Source organism: Rhinichthys klamathensis, unplaced genomic scaffold, assembly GCF_029890125.1.
Source record: "Rhinichthys klamathensis goyatoka isolate OS25496 unplaced genomic scaffold, OSU_Roscu_1.1 h1tg000210l_1, whole genome shotgun sequence".
NCBI lineage: Eukaryota > Metazoa > Chordata > Actinopteri > Cypriniformes > Leuciscidae > Rhinichthys > Rhinichthys klamathensis.
Window position 1 is genome coordinate 3160353 of NW_026606735.1, and position 25238 is coordinate 3185590.

The 25238-nt window shown below is 36.0% G+C and overlaps 1 protein-coding gene across 1 annotated transcript in view; it reads left to right on the plus strand.

Annotated features, from left to right (window-relative positions):
* The window catches only part of galnt9 (polypeptide N-acetylgalactosaminyltransferase 9), a 95641-nt gene extending 72031 nt beyond the window's left edge, over window positions 1–23610 (plus strand). Inside the window, exons 7-11 of the mRNA XM_056263924.1 lie at window positions 10948–11133; window positions 16713–16850; window positions 17973–18068; window positions 22189–22356; window positions 23139–23610. Of these exons, the coding sequence (XP_056119899.1) occupies window positions 10948–11133; window positions 16713–16850; window positions 17973–18068; window positions 22189–22356; window positions 23139–23285 (735 nt within the window). The 3' untranslated portion in view covers window positions 23286–23610. The remainder of the gene's footprint in view (window positions 1–10947; window positions 11134–16712; window positions 16851–17972; window positions 18069–22188; window positions 22357–23138) is intronic.
* Window positions 23611–25238: the final 1628 nt, after the last annotated feature.

A 25238-nucleotide genomic window follows, 5' to 3' on the forward strand; every position in this document is an offset into this window, starting at 1 on the left:
AACAGATGTTAACTTAGTACAAAAGTAATTAATTTCTAGATAGCATTTTAATAATGTGTTTTGGCTTCATAACTGACATAGGCTATACAGTCAATTCTTTTATTTTGCAAACATTTTTTTGGTTTTGTAACTACGTTTTTTTCTCTCTCACAGCTTAAATGTGTCATACATGAAATTGTGCAGCTGCCTGTATATATTATAAAGAAGGTCCCTCACAAGCTAGGGGATCGTCATGGTGGGGGGTCCTTGACATCAGATAGTTAGCAACCCCTTATTTAGAATATTGGGCCTTAGCGTGCTTGCATTTGTCTGACAGTTTAAAGCCAAGCCTTGATTTATGATATCTAACATCCCTGAGCTTAAACTTTACATTAACCTTCAAACATCACTGCATTATATATCATCACATGCTCTGCGTGAGAAGATTGTTTTTCCTGCTACGCTCCAAGAACTCCACAGCACGGCACCTTCACTGGTGGCTTAGACATGTAATGTGAATAGGTGCAAACATTTACTGTATCACCCTCGAACAGGAACCATAAACCTTCATTTACCTCAAAGGATTAAGTCATATTTGAATGCCAATGTGTGCTTCTTTATTATGTGACATTAAGATAAGTACGTACCATCATCCAATCCTATTTCCTTATGTCATGTTTATCTTCTTCATGTCTTGGCAAAAACTATTACTATGCAACTCAATTCAAACAGTTTAAAGATCCTCGGCAAACACAGTTAGCGACGACTGAGGGGGAAATGATAATTCATTTAGTAAAGCTCACTGGCAGAAATGCAGCCTATGCATCTCATCCTGTCCTGGGAGGGAAAATGAATATGTAATTGGAATCTTAAACTGAATTTTTTTTTTTTTTTTTTTTTTTAGAATGTCCCCAAAGGGCACAATAGAAAAGTCGATTATCCTATTCGAGTTGCTCACAGTGGACATATGCTTTCAGGCTCAAGGCTTCTCTTTCATACTCCAGTAGCCGACACGTCTAGCCAGATTTGTCCTTCCTGTCCAAGTATCAACTCAAAAAGTCTCATTTGGGTGTTGTTTAATGGTATGCATATTTATCCGTGTTATTTTATACCATTATAGTATTTATGACAATTTTGAATTAGATTTTATCTTTATGTTTTCTGTTTTTATTTAAGTTTAGTTTAAGCTTTAGTCATTTTTTTATGTGCTATAGTCATTTTATTAGTTTAGTTAGTTCTTAAGGCAACGTTTAAGTTTTTAATTTAGTATTTATACCCCGATTGCACAGACAAGGCTTAAAGTAATAGTTCTGTCATCATTTACTCACCCACAAGTTGCTTCAAACCTGTATGAATTTCTTTCTTCTGCTGAACACAATAGAATATATTTTGAAGAATGTCTCTTACCAAACAGAGTTTAATAGTAGGAAATACTAGAAGTCAATGAGGTCCATCAACTGTTTGAAGAAACATTCTTCAAAATACCTTCTTTTGTGTTCAGCAGAAGAAAGAAATTCATACAGGTTTGAAACAACGTGTGGGTGAGTAAATGATGACAGAATTTTTATTTTGAGGTGAACTATTACTTTAAGCCTTGTCTGTGCAACCGGGGGTATAAAAAGTCTAGTCCCAGACTAAAATTATTGAGCTGTTTTAACTGAAAACATTTCTTAAAATATCTTAAATGTCAGTGTCATTGTTTTGTTTCAAGATGCACACCAGTAATGATTTTTTAGCATTTCATTAAAAGCTACTTAAATGTCCTAATTGAACTAAGGCCTAATCCTTACTTAATCTAAGCCCTGCCTGTGAAACTGGGCCTTATTTGATTTATTTCAGCTTTATTTCAATTAACAAATATGTTGGTTTATGCTGACTAGCTTCTATTTCTGCCAAAATACCACAGTTGCTATGGTTATCCTAAAGTAAGACTGTATGGGAGTCTTTCATTTTTCCTTTGTATTTACTGTGGTATTTTGGCTGAAAGTATGGTCAGTTTGGTCCATTTTTTGTGCGGTTCACCTTAACCTTAGGCAGCATAATTTATACAGTGAAACCTTTTTTGGTTAATGAGACATGGGGCCCTATCATATAACTGGCGCAATGCAGCGGCAGGCGTGACGCAAGTGTTTTTTGCTAGTTTCAGCCTGACGCAATTATCATTTTCACGTCCTGCGCCACGTTGTTTAAATAGCAAATGCATTTGCACTCATTTGTGCGCCCATGGGCGTGCTGGTCTGAAAACGAGGTGTGTTCAGGCGCATTGTTGGCGCGTTGCTATTTTGAGGCAACTGAAATAGACTGCGTCATTGACCAACTGAAAAGTGGCCTAACGTCAATGGCGCAATTTTTTTTTTTTGTTATTTAAAGAGCGCGTCAGTAATATGCGCTTATAGGCCGACCATTTTTCCCGTCGTTAAACTAGCAAAAGTGGATTCGGACAAGCAAGCGCACTTGTGCCGTGTGCTTTAGACCATGCGCTTAGATAGTTAAAATAGGGCCCTTGATGTCAAAATCGTTTTTAGTAGCTTTTTGAAATCTCAGTTTGAATTACCGTGGCACTTTTATCTATCTACTGGTCTGACAGCATGAAGTCATGGCCTTTTATTGCTATTTTTATCATTGTAATGATCATCAAAAGCGACTGGTCATTGAAACAGAGAGCACAGGCTGGCAAGAGGGTCCAATTAAATTAGCCAGTGCTTGATCTGAACCGTACATCACATGAAACCGTCTGATATAATTAACGTGATTAAAATAATATATGGCAAAGCTTTGTCTGTTCCCTGTCATAGGAAGAATAGGAAAGAGAGTGAGACAGAGAATATAATGCCCGGGGAGCGAGAGAGGAGGAGCGTAATTTTCTCAAAGGGTTGGGATGTGTCTCAGAGGATAAGATGATGTAACGTTTTTTTAAAACAAATGAAAGTGCATCACTCAAACACTGTCCAGAAGTGGTTGATTAAGAGTTAGAGGGAGGAGTTAATGAATTGCACCAGCTTATAGCTCCATTTTTTTTAATGTGCTTTTTGAATTGTTTCAGCACACAGTTCACTAAAGGAATTATGCAAATCATGTAACTGCAAACGCACCCACAAAATCTGGGCTGAACGCATTTTACCTACCACAATTGCCAATTTTCAGGGGTTGGTTCTGATAGCTGTAGGTTTTTGGAAATGCCTGATTAAACTGGATTTTAAACAAGAAATACAGCACACATTCTCCCTGTTTAGTGCTTTCCACCCAAATACAGCATTCAAACACACTACCGCTCAAAAGTTTGGGGGTCATACTTTTTACCGTTTTTTCAAATTGCTTGCACACAATTTCTCTACACAAAAAAAAAACACAAAAATGCACACAACATGCAAAACATCAGACATCTCTTGAAAAAGCAAACATTTAAAACTATTTTAACTCTTCTAAAAATTGTGTTTTTGTGTAGTAACTGCACACAAACATAAAATTGTTATAGGCTACACACCGAACTTCGCACGGATGTGAAAAATGCTTGTGCAGTGGAGTGTACAGGAGTTTGTCACACGTACTACATGTGTATGTGCACAAATACACTGTATATACACAGGGCTCGCAAAATCGCTAGTTTGTGGCTATTGTGTTTTCCGGGCTACCAAAATGCATAACCGGCCTGCCCGGGCTATCTGAAATAGTGTCATCCAATTGCTTCCTTTATTCACATTGACTAGTTATTTTAAGGAAAAATATGACCGCGCAAGTTTTTGATCGTGCTGATTTATCCGCAGCACAATTTCTCATGAATCTCTGTGCCTGTTTTAAGAGAAACACATACATAGGCTACACAATCACACACACACATATATATATATATATATATATATATGTAACTATATATATATATACATGTATGTATATATATACATACACACATATATACATTTATTTACACTATAAACAGAAATTCAAGGGGGTAAAAATAATTTCTTTCTTTCTCAAAACTAAATTTTGATTTCTATGTGATCAATTTATGTATAAGTGTTTTCACACATGAGCATTGGGTGTAGGCCATCAGTAAATGAGTGTAGAGTGTAGTGGCATGTAGAGAACTGTGTTTGGAGTTTTGCAAAAAGTTTGTTTTTCAATTTGAAACTGAGTGTAAAGTGTATAATGTGCTTACAGTTTTGCAGACTTGGGGCCCTATTTTAACGATCTGAAACGCAAGTGTCAAAGCGTAAAGCGCAAGTAACTTTGTGTGGGGATCCCGGCGCTGTTGCTATTTTCCCGGCGGGATAAATGCCTCTTGCGCCTGGCGCAAATCTAAAAGGGGTTGGTCTGAAGTAGCTTCATTATTCATAGGTGTGGTTTGGGCGTAACGTGAAATAAACCAATCAGAGCGTCATCTCACATTCCCTTTAAGAGCAGGCGCGCTTGTTCTAAAGCGGATTCCTATTATAACGGCGGATTTGCCAGGCGCGCGCCAGGAGCGGTTCACAGCCGAGGAGAGCAACGTTCTCGTCAGGGCCGTAAAACACAGAGAAGTGACATTGGGGATGGAGAAACCCACCCAAATTAACTTCTGTTAAACAGGCGTATGATAATTTGGGTAAATGTGTAAGCTACATGCTTTTATAATAAATTGTCTATCTATCTATCTATCTATCTATCTATCTATCTATCTATCTATCTATCTATCTATCTATCTATCTATCTATCTATCTATCTATCTATCTATCTATCTATCTATCTATCTATCTATCTATCTATCTATCTATCTATCTATCTATCTATCGTAATAATGTATGATTTGCAAAAATGAAAACTGCTGCTTAGATGAGAGAATCAATGTGTATGCGCGTTGTGCACCCGCTACATTGATTATGGCCAAGCATGCGCCCTTAAAATAGCATAATGAACAACGCGCAATGCGCCACTGACTTTAGACTAGTTTTTTTCTGGTCAGTGGCGCAATTGTTTTATAGAACAGCAAAATAGCATGAGGGAAAGTTTGCGCCGGAACACGCCTCCTCTTTGCGCTGAAACGCCCCGGGGAGCGCAAGTGTATTTCTTAGTTAACCGACGTGCGTCTGTGGAGTGCAAAATAGGAATGATACATGCGTCAGTGTACAAAGTCATTTGCGCCGAGTGCAAGATAGGGCCCTTGGTCTGAAGATTAGGTGCATGAGTAAATGTTTCACTGAGTGGGCCTCAAGTTCCACTTTTAGTGTGTAAGCAATCTGAAAAATCTGTAATACTTTTATCCAGCAAGGATGCATTCAATTGATTAAAAGTGAAAGTAAAAGACTTTTATATTGTTACAAAAAAAAAAGCTATATTAAATCAAATTATGTTCTTTTGAACTTTCTATTTAAGAAAAAAGAAAAAAGGGTATCACAGTTTCCACAGAATATTTGAGCAGCACAACAGTTTTCAACACTGATAATAATAATAAGAAAGGTTTCTTGACAACCAAATCCGCATATTTCAATGATTTCTGAAGGATCATCTGACAGGGAAGATTGATGACAGCTGAAAATTCAGCTTTGCCATACCAGAAATAAATTACATTTTACAATATATTACAACAGTCATTTTAAATTATAATGATATTTCAAAATATTACTGTTTTTACTGTATTTTGATCAAATAAATCCAGCCTTGGTGAACATAAAAGACTTCTTTCCAAAATATTAAAAATAGATTACCAACCCTAAACTTTTGAACACTGTAACCATATCATCATAACACTGAGCTTGGTAGTTAAAATTACATACATGGTTTACAGCAAATCTTTATCTTGTGTTGATTTTACTATGTATTTTATGTTAATTTAATAATTGTTTAGACTGAGATTTTAAAAAAAATATTTATTATATTTTCTTCCTTGCTTTAGCTCCTTACAGTTGCACTGCCACCATCTTGTTCTGCATGTGTTTTTTGACCTTGATGCCTCTTCTCCAGACCGCTTAATTACGGCTGAAGAAAAAAAAAAAGTGGAACTCAGTAATGACAATCCCTCCCTCTCGGCATGAGGTAAATGTGTTTCTGTCAGGGCTCTTCAACAATCATCATTTCATCAACATGGCGCCTGAGTCCAAAGAGAGTCTGATTTGTTTTACTAATGTTCTGAAGGAGCTCTGCAGGAAGACGTGCAGGAACGTGACCTGCATGCCACTGACCTACCGTCCCTTCAATCATACAAAATCACTCCCGCTAGTAAGCAAAGAAGGTCAAATCTAAAAAGTAAAAGAGACCATTTTTATTGAGGACATCTTACATAAATGCTATTATTTATTCAGTGATACCCTGTCATTCAGAAGCAAGCGTAAAAACATAGGTTATAGCAGGATATGAAATAAGCCACTGAAATGCATTACATCGACTCTCTTTAAACACTTATGCAGAGCCGAATATTAAATCTGTAAAAAAACAATACCTTGCTAACAAAACGTGTGTCTTCTTGTGTGTTTAATGTTGTTGCTGTTTGAGCATGAAAAAGGTCTGCAAAGTTCACCCCAAAGGGAGTTATTCTCTATATCAGTAAGCACTGATTCTGTACTCCCTGAAACGCCTCGATTATAGTCTTGAGTTTTCTTCCGGGAATGAACATGTCACAATATTTCATTTAAATAAATCCCGGCCAAGGTATATGCAGAAAAAGGGACGAGGCCTGGTTGAATTGCGTTAGTGTGTTGCAACTCACGGTTATGGTAATAGGCGTGACATTTCCCAAACATGCTCGAAGCAGTTGACCAATCACAACACACTCGTCCAGGCGACCAATCAGAGCACATTACACTTTCGGAAGGAGGGGCTTCATAAAGACCGGAACTAATCAGGGGTGCGTTTCCCGAAAGCATCGTTAGCCAACTATGGTCGCAAGTTCCGTCGTTATCAGCATAGTTTACGAGTCAATGTTTCCCGAAACCATCGTTCCAGCGAAAATTCGCAAACAGCATCGCAAAGTTGTGTGGTTGGAACGACAGCTCTCGACCTGTGGTTAGAAGCATAGTTTCTTGTTTGCATGACATGTGGACTCAATAAATACTTATCTTGAGCCAATTAAGCAAGCTGACATTCAGTACAATCTATATCTTTTATTTAGAATACATACAAATTAAATTTACGTCTTTGAGTTTGTCAAGCGATTTAAAGCACCGTTTTTGAAGAGTGCGCAGGTGCGTACGTGCTCTAGTATGTAAGAACGAGCCTATTGAATCTGGAAATAAAGCAAATTAACTGAGAAAAATGAGAAATATTCCTCAGATGCCATGTCTGTAATTTATATCAAAACATCTAGCATTAATTCGATCTCAAACAGTTTCATTAAAATAAGTTATTACTCCACCACCTGCGTGACATCATTAACCAACGTGGTTGAACGACCAATTTGCAACAATACAGTTTCAGGAAACAGTCGTGACTAGCTAGTTCATTTCTTCAACAATGCATCGTACTATGGTAGTTAAGCAGAGTTACGTCGTTGTACGGGAGCGTTTCCGACAGACTGGAAAGATAGGTGCTTCAATAATGGAAAAAATTATGTTTTTTGAACATTCAAGCATAACAATCAAGACTTTGTAAAAGGGCCTCTTTAATGTATTAACGTATTTCTTATTGAAACCGGAAGTTGCAGTAGGACATTTAAAGCTTGAGCCTTTCTTGACAACAGACGAAAGCAATAAAGACAACAGATTTGATGTTCTGATTCAGAAGCAGGTCTTTATTTAAAGGGAATGCAACATTCTCATTCTAAGAGCATGTCATTTGACAACAATTAACATGCCTCTCCAAACAAGTTATTAATTTACTTATTTTTTGTTTCAATAAAAATTGTCTGCTAAAATTTAATTTGGTCAACATTTAGAAGTGCATTAGCATATAGATAACCTTAATGCAAACTCCTATTTTGATGTTTTTTATCTTAGAATTGTAATGTAGGTCCTTTTGACGTCCTTCTCAGAGAGTGGGCAGTCTCTTTACACAACTCCAATCCAAACAGTGAGGGCTAACAAGTTAATTTGTTGTCTTTTGTGTGTTCCGTGACTGAAAATTGAGCTTGAACAAAGCATACAATGGAGTATTCATTGTAGAGAGAGAGCAGGAAAAAGGTAGACCTACAGAATGTGTCGTCTGGCAGTAAGAACATAACAGGATTCTACTACTCTGAGATTGATTTTGTACACCAAGGTTGCACTATGGATCAGTGGTGCTGAAGTTGAAAGTATTTCCACAGCTAATGAAAGTCAGTGAATGCATAGCTAGTTCCATTAATGTCACGGTTAGTGGAAGACAGAGGACCGCAAGCTCTCAAAGCGAAGGAGTGCAGAAGAGATGTAGTGCACTTCTACTATAGTATTTCTCAATCGTAAAGTCACCAAAGATGCAAATACAGTTAAAAAAAATGCATTATATTATTTAACTGATTTACTCCTAATTTGGTTTTGTTTCGAGTTTGTCCCCCCCCCCCCCCCCCCCCCGTTTCCTATTTTCTCACTTGATTTGTTCTAGGTGTTACTTGTTTTTCATTATTTCTGTGTATTTGTGCATGTACAGTATGTTGTTCTCCTTTTATTTGTCTAGCTTCTTTTAATCAAACATATTGATTTAATTAATTTTCTCTCCAATTAGTTCTAGTTCTACAGATATTTCATTTATATTATAGATGTTTGTCCATTTAGAGGACTCTTAAAAGAAGGAATGTAAAGGAATTTAATGTATCCTTACTGGAAAAAAAGTATCAATTTCTTCTCACTGACCCTAAACCTTTGAACAGTAGCATATATCATAAGGTCATTTACATATAGAACTCATAGACTTTTCAGGAAAAACATCATGATTGATTCTAACGGCCATAATGAGGGTAGAACATTTTTATTTTAAACTTTCACTGTTTTTGGTGCAATAACCTTTGACCAAGTGCTAAAAAGTGTAGAATGTGTGGTCTTTTCAGGTCTAGTAGAGCTGCTATTGTTGTTTTACAACAATTAATTTCAGTTTTAAAGCACAAGGATGCCATACCCAGTACTGTAATGTTAATAGCCAATTATTAATCTACATATGTTCGTTTGGAAGAAGCCGGCCTCTCGGGTCAGCAGACCGTCTGTATCTATGCTCCAACAGAAAAGCCATTTCAGCAACGTTTCCTTGAACTTTCTTGTGCCCCTGTCATCACTGAAGAAGCAGGCTGGCTCTGGTTTATAATGGCCCAATTTCCAAAGTTATCAAGACAAATTTCATTAAAGTCTCCCTGCAGTCAATCATTTTATCACTTAAAACTCATGTTTGATCACCAAAATTACATATTTAAACGTTTTTTTCTTTGAAGAAAATCTTCATGCCTTAAAATAGCTTGAATGTAACTCTACACCCTTGACTGATTTAGTATACACATTTCTATGAATATGCAAATTAGCCCCTCCTCCTCTCACTCACACTAGCTCAGAGATCCACTCGTTGATGATCACACGTTGTCATGATTGGTTATTTTGTGACGTCAGAAACACCAGTGATATCGAACCACGTTTTTGACACTGTCTTTGGTTCACTGCAGTTTTAAGGAGAAAATACTCGTGTTGACTTATGAATTTCCACATGGTTTGTCTTAAAGCATATTAAAAAACACCACATAGACATAAACAACATTAAACGATGGATTTTCACCAGGGGGTCTTTAAGTTACTACAACTTAATAAAAAACAAAACATAAATTAGTGTTTAAATGCACAATATTAAGTTAATGTAATGATCAATAAGATGTCAACAGAACTTAAAAACTGTTTGCAACTTAAAAGGTTTAATTAAATCAGTAAATTCGATTTTTTTTTCTCGACAATTCATTTGTATAAGTTGTGGTAACAGGCCCTCTGTATTACTTTTTAGAGTGTGCATTTACTGCCTGTTTTTTCATATATTTTTATGATATGGAGGCAGACAGAGTCAGCATATTAGTGTGACTGGTGGGTCTCGAGGGAAGAACATATTTGCGCTCGATCTTCCACACATTCATTTATCATCCCCTGTTTCTCTCATCTCTGCACAAACTAATGGCCCTTAACACTTAATTGCTGTATCAAGCAAGATCACACACTTTCTATTATGAAGGGGGCAAACCTCATTGGGCAAGTAGGCGTCTCTGATAAAAAGCAGACAATTTTGAGCACAATGTGATGTTTGGACGAGAATGTTTAGATGGCAATACATTTGACTTCTTTCATTTGCTGTAAATTGCACATAATTTGTTATGGTTATATGCTCACTGTCACAATCTGGACTGGACTTCTCAAAACGGGTATATTGTGAATTAAATTACCATTTATAATAACTTGTTTTTCTATGTGAATATATTTTGCAATGTAATTTATTCATGTGATGGAAAAGCTGTATTTTCAGCATCATTACTCCAGTTTTCAGTGTCACATGAACTCATTCTAATATGTTGATTTAGTGCTCAGTTATTATCAATTAGTATTATTGGTTCATATTATTATCAATTCAACTTTTTTTTATCTTACCCCCAAATTTTGAAATACTAGTGCATCATGGTTTCCACACAAATATAAGGCAGTACAAGTTTTGTCAACATTGATAATAATTAGAAATGTTTCTTGAGCTCCAAATTAGCATGTTCTGAAGAATAATGTAAAACTGAAGACTGGCTGCTGAAAATTCAGCATGCCATGGCAAAAATAAATTATATTTTAAAAATATATTCAAATGCAAATAAGTTATTTTAAATTCTAATAATATTTCACAATAATTTCTGTTTTTACTTTTCATCAAATAAAAGCAGCCTTCTTTCAAAAGTCTTCTTTCAAAAACATTTAATCATTCTTAATTATTCCACACTTTTGACTGCCTTTGTAACTACCTTTATTAATCAAATGATAGGCATCTTAGCATCAGTTTTGCACATGCTCGAACCTTTTGTTCACACAATAGTAAAAGAAAAAGAAAAATAGTTGTAAATTTGTTTTACTCTCTCTATCGCAGGTGTGGCAGTGTGGCGGCAGTATGGAGGTTCTTCCATGTGCCAGAGTAGCGCACATTGAACGTACAAAGAAACCGTACAACAATGACATCGACTACTATGCCAAGAGAAACGCGTTGCGGGCAGCAGAGGTCTGGATGGATGAGTTTAAGTCCCACGTCTATATGGCCTGGAATATCCCCATGAATGTGAGTGAACGTTTTAGTAATCACCCTCACCCAACCTAATTTGTTTGAGTCTAGGCAGCCAATGGTTAATGGAAAATGATTGCTGTGATTAATTTTGTCCTGATTCATTTACTTGCGTGTCTTCTGTGCAAGGCACAGTACACAGAACAAGATTGTAGATTAAGTTTGGCTGCTTGTCAGAGTCAGTTTTAATGTCGTCCTTAACGAACAGTTTCAAATGCTACAGGTTTCATGCTGCAAAAACATAAGCTGTATGTCAATTTAAGTTTTTTATTAAGGGCACTCATGTACTTTGCAATTTCCAGCATTAGATGAATAAAATATAGATTTAATTGAATTAATTATGATTTGTAAACACAGGCCATTTTTCTTCCTGATATGAAAAAACTGTATTGAAAAGATAATTCAACCAGAGCCAGCACTTAAGTTATTAAAAGGTTTAATTGCATTGAAGTGTTTCAGGAATGGTCTTGGTCAATAAATGCAATGAGATACTTTACCTCTTAACAGTTATATCAGACAATTTTAAAATGGAAAGCAAGTTCATAATAGCCAAGTATACATTATTAATAGTTATTCATAATGCAGTAGTGTTCAATTCCACATGGTGCATTCCTGTCTATTACAAAAGTGCCCTCACTAAGCTTGTAACTGGTCTTCAGTACTCAATGATAGGGATGTTTATTTATAAAACACTTATCATAGTCAATACAGAATTTAGGCCTGTTTCACACAGCACTTAAACAGTACAGAAGCAAAGCAGCGACACACAGCAAATGCAACAGTAGGTTTTCATGCTTACAGTGTTTCTGTTGCGTATCCAAATGACAGATTTATACAGAAAATAAAAAGATTTCTTCGACCCCTACGGGTCCCACTTTATATTAAGTGGCCCTAATACCTGTGAACTTACATGGTACCTAGATATGTACTTAGTATGTAACTACAGTGTAAATACACATTGGTACATAGTATTTACAACTGTAATATTTGTGTAACTACACATATGTAACAACCCACGGAAAGGTATGTGTAAGTACAAATGTGTAACAGGACATTGGTAACAACACTTTTTCCACTAAAGTAAGTACACATGTGTAACAGGCATTATGTAACTACATTTTGTAACAACAATATGTATTCACACAAGTTGTTCCACTTCCACACGCAGTCTTTCATACTGTAGTTACCAGTTAAGAACACACTGAAGCCATGATGATTCCTATGTGTATACCATGTATTTACTATATGACCGGCAGGACTTATGTTGAATTGCAGCTAAAGTTTTCCCTTGTGGTACCAGTGTACATACATGATAACTCCTCAGGAACTGTCCACTTAATATAAAGTGTAAAATGGTCATAACTTACTGTGTATTATGCAAAACCCAAACCTCTGTGCAACTGTACTAACAGTGTACATACATGGTAACTCCTCAGGAACTGTCCACTTAATATAAAGTGTAAAATGGTCATAACTTACTGTGTATTATGCAAAACCCAAACCTCTGTGCAACTGTACTAACAGTGTACATACATGGTAACTCCTCAGGAACTGTCCACTTAATATAAAGTGTAAAATGGTCATAACTTACTGTGTATTATGCAAAACCCAAACCTCTGTGCAACTGTACTAACAGTGTACATACATGATAACTCCTCAGGAACTGTCCACTTAATATAAAGTGTAAAATGGTCATAACTTACTGTGTATTATGCAAAACCCAAACCTCTGTGCAACTGTACTAACAGTGTACTTACATGGTAACTCCTCAGGAACTGTCCACTTAATATAAAGTGTAAAATGGTCGTAACTTTCTGTGTATTATGCAAAACCCAAACCTCTGTGCAACTGTACTAACAGTGTACTTACATGGTAACTCCTCAGGAACTGTCCACTTAATATAAAGTGTAAAATGGTCATTACTTACTGTGTATTATGCAAAACCCAAACCTCTGTGCAACTGTACTAACAGTGTACTTACATGGTAACTCCTCAGGAACTGTCCACTTAATATAAAGTGTAATTGTTAGGGTCATTGTTGTGTACCACAGTAAATACAACCACAAGGTTACATAGTGGATATTAAACTCTGAAATATAAATGTGATAGTTATGCTTTGATAGATTCTGGGATATTACGGCATAGCACTTTTAAAGATTTACTCTTTATTTTAGATTTTTTTTATTTGACATTGTGGTGACCTATTTGCCTTTACAGTAAATTACAGTGTTCTGTAAACAATAAACAAGAATAGCATACACTTTAAAACCTTAAAAATACCTTGTTTAATCGTTTAACCATTTTGTAGTATTTAGTTCATTTACCGTGAGACACAAAAAGCGTTTTCTCCAATAAAACACAACATAAATTCACAAAAAACATAAATTGTATTAGCCTGATGTAAATGTAATCCAAATCTTTAGAATCCATACGTTGTTTGCAAGAAACAGATCCAAATTCAGCCCTTTATGATCTTCATCTCCATTTCTCAGCAGCGACCGCAAACGTCAAATCCCGCGCTCAGGCGCGCTGGTGATGAATTCAAATTAAAAAAATGCGCCTTCAAGAAGCGTTACGACATGTTTTACGGCCGTGATGTCAAACGCTCATTGGCTCTCGCCTGCTTCGTCACAGATTGCGACATGCCGTGTTTCAGTCGGTGTAGTACATTTGAAATGGAGAAGCGCGCGCGCCTTCACCATTGCCTTCACAGAGCGAACCGAAACCGGATTAACATTTTCATGGATTAATAATTTATACTCTGATCTGTACCTCATACACAACTGTTATAATACTGCCAGAGAGGACTGCGGCTCAGCGGCTGCAACGCATCATCATGTGAACGACGTCTTTTGGTACCGTTTTTTTTTAACATTTTTCGCAATAAACAAATTATTGTGAAATTTATAACGTTACTTGTCTGTCTGTTATGTTTTTATTTTCTGCATAAGTGTAACGTTAGCCTACGTAGTTTTAAGGAATGGTTATGGGTAGGTTTAGGGGTATGAGTAGGATTAGTGGCTCAAAATATATTTTAATGCTATTGTTAATAAAACTATGAGAGGTTTGGGTTTGCTGAGATGGTCTCTGTTATGACCGTTTTACACTTTAAATTAAGTGGACAGTTCCTGAGGAGTTATCATGTAAGTACACTGTTAGTACAGTTGCACAGAGGTTTGGGTTTTGCATAATACACAGTAAGTAATGACCATTTTACACTTTATATTAAGTGGACAGTTCCTGAGGAGTTACCATGTAAGTACACTGTTAGTACAGTTGCACAGAGGTTTGGGTTTTGCATAATACACAGTAAGTTATGACCATTTTACACTTTATATTAAGTGGACAGTTCCTGAGGAGTTACCATGTAAGTACACTGTTAGTACAGTTGCACAGAGGTTTGGGTTTTGCATAATACACAGTAAGTTATGACCATTTTACACTTTATATTAAGTGGACAGTTCCTGAGGAGTTACCATGTAAGTACACTGTTAGTACAGTTGCACAGAGGTTTGGGTTTTGCATAATACACAGTAAGTTATGACCATTTTACACTTTATATTCAGTGGACAGTTCCTGAGGAGTTACCATGTAAGTACACTGTTAGTACAGTTGCACAGAGGTTTGGGTTTTGCATAATACACAGTAAGTTATGACCATTTTACACTTTATATTAAGTGGACAGTTCCTGAGGAGTTACCATGTTAGTACACTGTTAGTACAGTTGCACAGAGCTTTGGGTTTTGCATAATACACAGTAAGTTATGACAGTTTAACACATTGTATCAAGATGTTGCCTGAGGAGTGACCATGTATGTACACTGGTACCACAAGGGAAAACTTTAGCTGTAATTCAACATAAGTCCTGCCGGTCATATAGTAAATACATGGTATACACATAGGAATCATCATGGCTTCAGTGTGTTCTTAACTGGTAACTACAGTATGAAAGACTGCGTGTGGAAGTGGAACAACTTGTGTGAATACATATTGTTGTTACAAAATGTAGTTACATAATGCCTGTTACACATGTGTACTTACTTTAGTGGAAAAAGTGTTGTTACCAATGTCCTGTTACACATTTGTACTTACACATACCTTTCCGTGGGTTGTTACATATGTGTAGTTACACAAATATTACAGTTGTAAATACTATGTACCAATGTGTATTTACACTGTAGTTACATACTAAGTACATATCTAGGTACCATGTAAGTTCACAGGTATTAGGGCCACTTAATATAAAGTGGGACCTTAAATGTTTATATTTTATTTTACAGCATTAAATTATTTTATTTTATTTTCCAGCATCAAATTCATAAAACATACATTTAATTGGATAAATTATGGATGAATGCATTATATTTTATTATTTTATTTTATTTTTCAGCATTATTCTTTTTTATTATTCTTTTTATTTATTTATTTATGTATTTATTATTATTATTATTATTATTTATTTTTTATTAATTTATTTTATTATTTTAGCAACTGTAGTGCTGCAGCCCTGCCAGGTCACAACTACTGTAGTCATAGTACGATTGCAGCCATGTATGTGTATAACAATGTTATTGCTTGACTGAATTAACTGCTAAAATGCATTTGAAATACAGTCACTTTCATTTTTGCTTACTGATGTATGACTTCATTGCTTCTGTTGTAAACATAAATTTAATTTAATGTCACAATAAATTGTTACCCATCATTACACACCTATCAATTTAGCTTCTACGTGTGTAAATATTTCAAGCCTCACATTGTAAGTGCTTTGTATTTTAGACACTTTAATTAACGGCATCAAAACCAGTGGAAAATATGGATGAATATTGAAGGCTTCTCAACTGTTGGGTGCAAGCCTCTTTAAAATATGGGACAAACTGCATTCGGTATGCATTGAACATAGTTGTGTTTCCTGAACAACAGAACGATTTTTGTATTATACAGGATGGTTGGCAACCCTACTCCTATTAGTACTTCCACTGAGAATCAGATATTGAGTTTTAGATTCTGAGCGTGTTTTTGAATACCATTAGAAGTTCTTTGCTTCAGTCCACTGAGCAGTTCTCCATGCTTACTTGAGCCCACTCGCTAGCGCTGGTAATTAAACAGATGATTAGCATGTTAGCGGCTCCTAATGAATGAACAATTGCAGTCTCCCATGACTGACATAAACGCAAACACGCACTCCTCCTGTTCTCCCTGACAATTTTCAGACGGATTAGAGCTCTTTTGTTTATGTGCGATGGTCTGATGATGGAACACGGTGAATATGAAATTCAAATGATGAATACGAACTACCAGAACCGACTTTCCTAAGGTACATAACTAGTCCATAAAAAGCTTGAACAGTCAAGGAAGTTAACAGCAGGTTGCGGAAAATGTAATCCCATTAAATTAATAAATGAACAGTTCTTTAATTAGCGGGCTAAATTCATAACACCATTTATTATTAGTGTGACAATAAATCCTAACAACACTTCACTTGGGGTAGTTGATTTATCTTTTTCCAGCATTATATATATATATATATATATTAATTAACTATATATATAAAACTTAACTTTCTGTTGTTCCAGAACCCAGGAGTGGATTTTGGAGACGTGTCGGAGCGCGTAGCACTGAGGACGAAAATGAACTGCAGGAGCTTTCGCTGGTACCTCGAGCATGTCTATCCCGAGATGAGAATTTACAATAACACCATCACTTATGGAGAGGTAATAAAGACAAACTAACCCCTTTATGCACCTTTCAAAACAACCAAACCTTTCATAGAAATGCACGTGCTTTCATACACTGTTAGTTTAATGCCTCTGTACTCCTGTGAAGAATCCATCATTCTGTTACACTTTGTTTTTGGCAGGTTTTAAAGTAATAATGTCACTTCAGCAGCTTGCTAAAGATTTGAAGAATATACTAAGCACCTGTGAAGAAAGGACCATAATAGATAGATACAAATTGATATTATTTATTTGACTAAATCTTTCTAAAGTAAATAACATTTTATACTATAGTATATTGCCATTTCCATATGATTACATTATTTAAGCACTGCAAGTTGCATTTTTGGACCGAATGGCAAAAACTGCATAAATCCAACAGAAATTTAAAGGTAATTGGTTTCCATAGCAACAGTGTAGCAAGCATTGGGATTAGCTCCAATTTCCTCATAATGAGATTTAATGAGGCCCTTATTAACTATAGAGTGTGTGTGGGTTGAGGGAGGGAGGGAGTGAGGAAGGGAGGAGTGTGTGTGTGTGTGTACTGGAAATCTTTGACCTTGTGGGGACATTTTTTGGTCTCCATGAGGAAAACCGCTTATAAATCATAAAGAAGAGTGTTGTTTTTTTTGTCGAAAATGTAAAAATGCAGAAAGTTTTCTGTGAGGGTTGTGTTTAGGGTTGTCTATGAAAAGTCTCAATAAAACATGGAAACCCAACATGTGTGTATTAGAATTCAACAGGCCTAGATCTCAATAGAAGAGAAATCTAACAGCGTTTTCAATTTGTTGGAGAAAAAATGAGACCTGCATTTCTACATTGATCTCTGGAACTGCAGGGGCGGAAAATCTATAGCTGTATTGGAATAGTTTGTCTCTGAAAATATCCCCGCTAGATCACAGATTCCACATATCTCATCCTCTGCCCAGTATTAGGTTTTATGGACGGTCAATGTTGTCATCTCCCAAATAGATTTGACAAAGCATGTGTATGTGCAATTATATTCAACCTTCAGAGCAGCACAAATGCTATAGGCTTAATTGGGTTACTTAATAGTACACTGTGCTCATGCTTCATGATTTAGATGTCTGTGTTTATTATTGTTTATTCATTTTTCAGGTGCGAAACAGTAAAGCCAGTGGGTACTGCCTTGACCAGGGGTCAGAGGAGGATGACAGGGCCATACTTTACCCATGCCATGGCATGTCATCACAGGTAAGTGTTTTTTGTTGTTGTTGTTTGTTTGTTTTTGTATAGGTCAGTATCAAGTTGATCAAAAGTGACAGTTAAGACTTTTAAATTGTTGCAAAAAAATTCTATTTCAACTAATACATTTCAGGAATACATTTTAGCTTAGTATATATACCCTTAAATTAAAGCGCATAATACATTTTTATATTAATAAAAACAATATTGGTGAAATTTGATATTTGCAGTCACTGCATAATTCTTATATTTCCATGTGTTGATATGTCATAGTCTTCATTTAGTAGTGGTATATTAACCACCATAGACATGAGTGGGACATGTTTATTATATTAGTAGTCGCCTGATTTGTTTTGTTTTTTCAATGGTAAAAAAAAAAAAAAAAAAATCCCCTCAATCTTGTTCTCAATCTTCATGTGGTTACATCATTGCATTCGCATTACATTTATGCCCTGAACAGACAGCAAAAATCTTGTTACTGGCAAATGCATGGACAGGGAGCCAAAAATATGCCACATTTGTAAAGATAAATCACTATATCAATTTTGACATATGCAGCGGTCTGGAGAGGGAAAAAATTCACCATTTTCACCAGCACATATTGATGCCAATTGCAAGAGTTAAATGAGATTTGTAATTGAAACATCTTGTCAACCTCAATGTACTCTTATTTGACATTGCCTGGAGACAGAGAGCCTCTTAGGTTGAAATTACCTGTTGATTGTATCTCAATTTCTGTGTCCTGTCCTTTCATAACTGCCTCCCTTGCAAAGCAGTGGTTATAAGTCATTAGTTTGTGTGACTTTGACATCTGACATTTTTGATTCATTCGGATTAAATGGATGTGGAATAATCAAACAGTTTTTCTACCGGGCTATGACCTTTGACAGTGTGATGTGACCTTTTCACTGTCATCCATGCACAAGAGAGATATGATCCTTTGAACAATTTAAAATACAATCTTTCTCTCTCTACTCCCCTCTTTCTCTCTCTCTTTTCCTCCCCCCTAAATCTTGTAAGGGAATGACAGCCTTAGTCCATAATCCAGGCCTAAGGAAAATAAAGCAATTGAAGTATATTCCCATTGTATCATCAAATTACAATAAAGTCTGGTTTTACATGATACAGCTAAGCTTAATTTTTTTCCCAGGTTTTTTCATTTCCTTGCTCAACGATGTTTAAATTAAATTAATCCCAAATTCATAGTTAATATTGGTTGTAGCATTACAAATTGAATCAGAAACATTTTTCAAAGTGTTTTATGGTGTCTGGTATGAATAATTGCTGTGGCTTGATTGTATTATTTGATCTCTAAGATTCTTGGAGAAAAAATAAAGGTTGATCATTTTTTCCTTTCATCGTTTTGATTGTCAAACATTTTCAAACAGCGTGCCGTCTCATCCTTTTAATGAAAAATCCTTTGTTGCTTCGTCCTCTATGAGCGCTTCTGGTACATCATGTGGTATATAATCGGGTTACAGTACGCATGAAGATGAGCTTACTCTATTGTCCTAGTACTGTTTTCACCTTGGTCACTGGGCAATTACCCTCGGTTCTATAGATTAACTTTACTCAATAGAGCGAGCTTGATTTTCAATGAATGTCAACTTGTACTTCATTGTGATGTGCCGACCTTGGGATCTGATGTCTGAGAGATTGACTTTCAGCTGAATTATTGACCTGTGTTATTCAGTGCAGTGTACTTACCGTAATAGATAGCTGCTATCTAGACTTCCATCTCTCTGGCTAGTTTGTGTAAACTCTAGTATGATGGTGGTTTTAATCATACAGCTAAGCACTGCTCATACCTGGAGTTTTCTTAAAGGAACAGTTCAGCTTGTGACGTACTTGATGTCTGGATGAATCGCCTGAGGTTTTAAATGAATCACATCATGTTTATGGTTATGTGTTGATATATATATATATATATATATATATATATATAAAAATCCAACATGGGCAAAAAACCCCCCAAAAAAACATAAGTGTTCAAAACTAAAGAGTTGAACACACAGGACAAGATGGTTATTGTCCCTTTTAAACTTAAAGGGATAGTTCACTTTGAAAAAATTTTTTGGTATGTTTTAGCTTACCTCAAGGGCATCCAAGATGTAGGTGTCTTTGTTTCCGCAGTAGTTTCAATTGTGATATTTTTAGGTCAAACTGTTCTTGTCTGTCAGTCATATAATGCAGGTCTATGGTAACTTCTTCAAAGAGCATGCAGAGAGAAGTCCAAATTAAACATGATTTAATGACTCGTAAATGTAAGTACACATTGATGGCCTAAGACATGAAACGAGCGGTTTGTGTGAGAAAACGAGCAGTATTTATATCGTTTTTACCTCTTTTAAACAAAGCCACGTCCAAGTGATCTGAGGGCGCGGGCGCTTCGGTCTTTTCCGGCAAGCGCCGGAAAGCGCCGGAAGTGATCTCTCGCGCGTATACGTCACTCATTGTTTACACAGAACAGAGATTGTAGGTAAGACGGCTAATTAAAATGGTACTAATTTGCGCTTATCCAGGATGTTTAAACCGTCGTAAAAGAAAACAATTAAAATAAAATAAAAAATAAAACAATTGTATGAGTGACGTACACGCGCGAGAGATCACTTCCGGCGCTTGCCGGAAAAGACCGAAGCGCCCGCGCCCTCAGATCACTTGGACGTGGCTGTGTTTACAAGAGGTAAAAACGATATAAATACTGTTCGTTTTCTCACACAAACCGCTCGTTTCGTGTCTTAGGCCATCAATGTGTACTTACATTTACGAGTCATTAAATCATGTTTAATTTGGACTTCTCTCTGCATGCTCTTTGAGGAAGTGACCATAGACCTGCATTATATGACTGACAGACAAGAACGGTTTGACCTAAAAATATCAAAATTGAAACTACTGCGGAAACAAAGACACCTACATCTTGGATGCCCTTGAGGTAAGCTAAAACATACCAAAAATTAATTTCAAAGTGAACTATCCCTATAAGTCTTAAGAGTGTTTTACACTGCACTAATGCTGAAATGCGCCAACCACTAATAGATTCCAGGTTGATGTAGGGGACACATCATCAGTTGTGTACCTTCGCATCGCTCTGCAAAGGCAGGCCCACCCTAGGCTGATCAGGCCTGGGTGTGTGTTCCCATCATCTTGGGCCTCTGACTGCAGTGTTTTGCTGTAGTTGCTGTTTCTTTGATGATCTGGTGCAGGGCTTGGCCGTGGATTCCCAGCTCTGATGGTCCATGTTGCCAATCTCTACCGGACAGACCAATGCTTTCCATCCTGTAAACTAGCTGAGGTGTAGGGTATAAATCTTTTACTATAAAATATGATTTTTTAAAAATGGTTAATGTTAGTTATTCTATAGCCTGTTAATGGGTAGCGGGACATTTGGTACGCTTTTTATTGCCTTTTTTACCCATCACATATTTTAGTAATCATAAATTAGGTATCATTCGAATGATATGAAAGTTTCGTCTTTTAAAACCTTTTACCTAATTTTTTGTGATAACTTCAAATTTGGAACACAACTTGGTTAGACATGGTTTTTATTTTCTAGTAAGTTCAGAGTTCAAATTATTTTTAATAATATATTTTGCATGAAATAAAAATTTGTTTCAAGTATACTTAAACTTCTATAACTTTCATATTTTGAAGACTTTTACACTAATCTTCTGAGTGTCTTTAAAAAAAAATAAATAAAAAAAAATAAAGAGGCCAACCTTACAGTATGTCTGTATTCTAAAGCATTCATGAATTACAACAATTTATGCTCAAAAATAAAATTACATCAATTTTCTCATCTCCATGTTGTTCCAAACATTAACTTTCTTCTGCAGAACACAAAATAAGATATTTGGAAGAAACTGTGAAAACCCACTGACTATGATTATATGGACAAAAAGACACTAAGTCATTTTTCGTGCACAAACTTCTTTTGTGCACCAAAGAAAGTCATACAGGTTTGAAATAACATGAATGTGAGAAAATGTAATTCTCATTTGTGGGTGAACTATTCCTTTAAACTGAATCTACGATCTTCCTTTTCATTTTATACATCACATACTTTCTTTTTCTGACCATATCTTTTTTTCTTTCTTTTTTTTACGCATTGTAACTTGATGTTTCATTTCAGCTGGCAAGGTACACCACCGAGGGCTTATTGCAGTTAGGACCCTTGGGGTCGACTACGTTTCTGCCTGACACAAAATGCCTGGTGGATGATGGAAGAGGAAGGACTCCCAGCTTGAAAAAATGTGATTCTGTCACCCGGTCCTCCCAGAGGCTCTGGGATTTTACTCAGGTAAGAGAATGCACTCATACAAAACAATTTATTCATAAGCTTGCTGAACGCTTCATACTAATATTTTATTTTCCACTTGAGACTTAAGTATTTGATTTCCCTAAATGAAGATTGTTGTTTTGTCGAAGAAAAGCATCAAGTGTTTTATATTAGATTCTTAAAATATACTGTATATTTTATTATAGCACACTTGCGTTCAAAAGTTTGGGGTCTGGGAGATTTTTATAATGTTTTTGAAAGAATTCTCTTATGTTCACCAAGTCTATATTTATTTGATAAAATAGATTAAAACAGCAATATTTTGTTAATATAAATACTTAGTAATATTTTGTCTTAATAGAGACAGAAAACTAATAAAAAGGGCAAAAACACAACAAAACTGCTAAAACTTTAACTAAAATTAAAATGAAAACAGAAAAAATAATGTTATATTCGTGACACTAAAATACTGTTTCAGAAATCATTCTAATATGCTGATTTGTTGCTCAAGAAACATTTCTTATTAGAAATGTTGAAACCAGTTGTGCTGCTTAGTATTTTTTGAAAACTGGAAAAAAAAAAAAGTTAAAAAAATTCTGGATTCTTCGATGAACAGAGAGTTCAGAAGAACAGCATTTATTTGAAATAGAAATATGTTGTAACATGTTTTTATTGTCAATTAATTCAATACATTTTCTTTTAAAAAAATCTTACTGTCCCCAAATTTTTGTAGGTAGTGTGTGATGCCAGATATATTTATATATTAAATATATTTACAGTGTTTTTGAATATTTGTTTCTTAGAATGGGCCCATCATAAGTCGAGACACAGGACGTTGTCTGGAGGTTGAAATGTCAAAAGATGCGAACTTTGGCTTGCGGCTGGTCGTCCAGCGCTGCTCAGGGCAGAAATGGATGATTCGGAACTGGATAAAACACCCCAGACACTGAGGAACATCCAACCTGATAAATAACCTCCCTGAGCTGAAGAGAATCCATAGACAAACCCTGGAGTATGGGGTTGAGACAGAGGAGATGAACTCGCGTGCAAGATACTCTCTTTCAGGGTAAAATGCTTTTAATATAGACGTCCAAAGGTGGAATATTATCTTTGGACGCATTTACTGTTGAACGAGCAGCTAAATCAGAAGACCGTCATCACAGGAGAAAGACTGGTTCATTGCAAGTCCACTGTTCAGACTCCCAGCGTACTACAGCATAATTCTGATGAGCTGTTATAGTGAAATTCCAAGAGGAAAATTCGAAAGAGTTGCGGAAACAAAAGTCTTGAGTTTTACTTCTTATCAATTGCCATATCAACACTTATTTCTTCAGGCTATGAATTGCTTTGGATAATTGATTATCCACATTGAAACTTTAATCCCAAGTGCTACAAAAAAAAAAAAAAAAAAAGTATAGACTTTAATCTGACAATAGTTTCAGCTATTTTATCTATTGAGTATTTTCTTTCCTTTATTTACAGACTTATTTGCTAATGCACAACAAAAACCATGTGTTCACTCATGAACTCATGTGCCTTTCTCCATCTTTATGCCATCAGACCAGGGAATGTTCCTCCCTAAGCATGTACAAAATGTTTGATTTTTAAATTAATTAAAACATGAATATAATGTTAAGAGGTCTTATTGTAGAAACACGTTGTAAAATACTCAAAACATGATAATCCAGGAAGATCAAAACAATAAAAACAAGTTTTCTTTTCTTTTGGACAATGTTGTATGATGTATTTTATGTGAAAATCAGTGCAGTGAAATGTCAGTTGTTTCATATTGTAGAATAGGTGACATCACATTTGGAAGCGATAAGGCCACATTCATACAGCAGCAGAATATGGTTATCAGTCCTGTATTTGAGTCCTTAATACGGTTACATTCACACACACACACAGTACGGTTATTTACCGGAGTGACAACTGCATTCTCAGAAAACCTGCACTGTGTGAACGGAGTTGCCTGTCACAAACAGTGCGAGAGGCGCTCTGCGCTGCACAAATGCGTGTCTACAATGTGTCATGGGTTTTCATGTGTGGTTTCGGTAACTTACAGCGACAGAGATATGAGCCGTGTGTCATCTGAAGGTTGTAAATCCAGTCACTGTTCTCTACCAAAGCTGCTCCCGTCAGTTGTGTGTTCTATGTGCAATGGAGGTCAGGTTCGAATCCCACTCGGAGCAGGTCGAGTAGCAAGTAGGACCAGTTACATTTGGTGCCGTGACCCGGATGGGGGGTGAGTGTTACGCCCTCTGCCCAGATATACAAGCTGCATATATTGGCTCTCGTCGTGTCAAAAGTGAAAGATTTTTCAGTTTTATGGACCTCGCCATCTTTGACATTACTTTGGTCACAGTCGCTATGGTTACTGGTAAGAGAATATAGGCTTGACTACACAGTATTCGAGATGCTATTGTAAGTTGCTGTGTGAACGGGACATTTGAGATTACTTACACCTGTAAGTAAATGTGGTCGTCAATACCAAAAACTATACAAGGATTTGATTTTAGTACATGTTTATGAAATTTTTGACTTTTCACTGATAAATCGATCAAAGTAAGACCATAAATGTGTGCTAAAAAGTGAATCTTGTTTATTTTTTTTGCCTCCTTTTGCCTTCTTTGTATTCTCTAAATCTTGGCATATTTGTCGATGTCCAGAGGCCTGAGAAACTAGTTGGTTGACACAGAAAAGACAACCAAACTAAAGCTTTTCATTTACACACACTTTCCCCACAGGATGTGCAGTCTAATCATTACAAACCACACAACACACAATCGGAGCGCTGAGCGCTTTTCAAAGGGATCAATCTCAGCGCGCAGCTTCTTTTTTTCCTCTTAATCAAACTCAAAAACTCTCGAAAATAAATGTTACTGCTTTTCATTGATGTATGC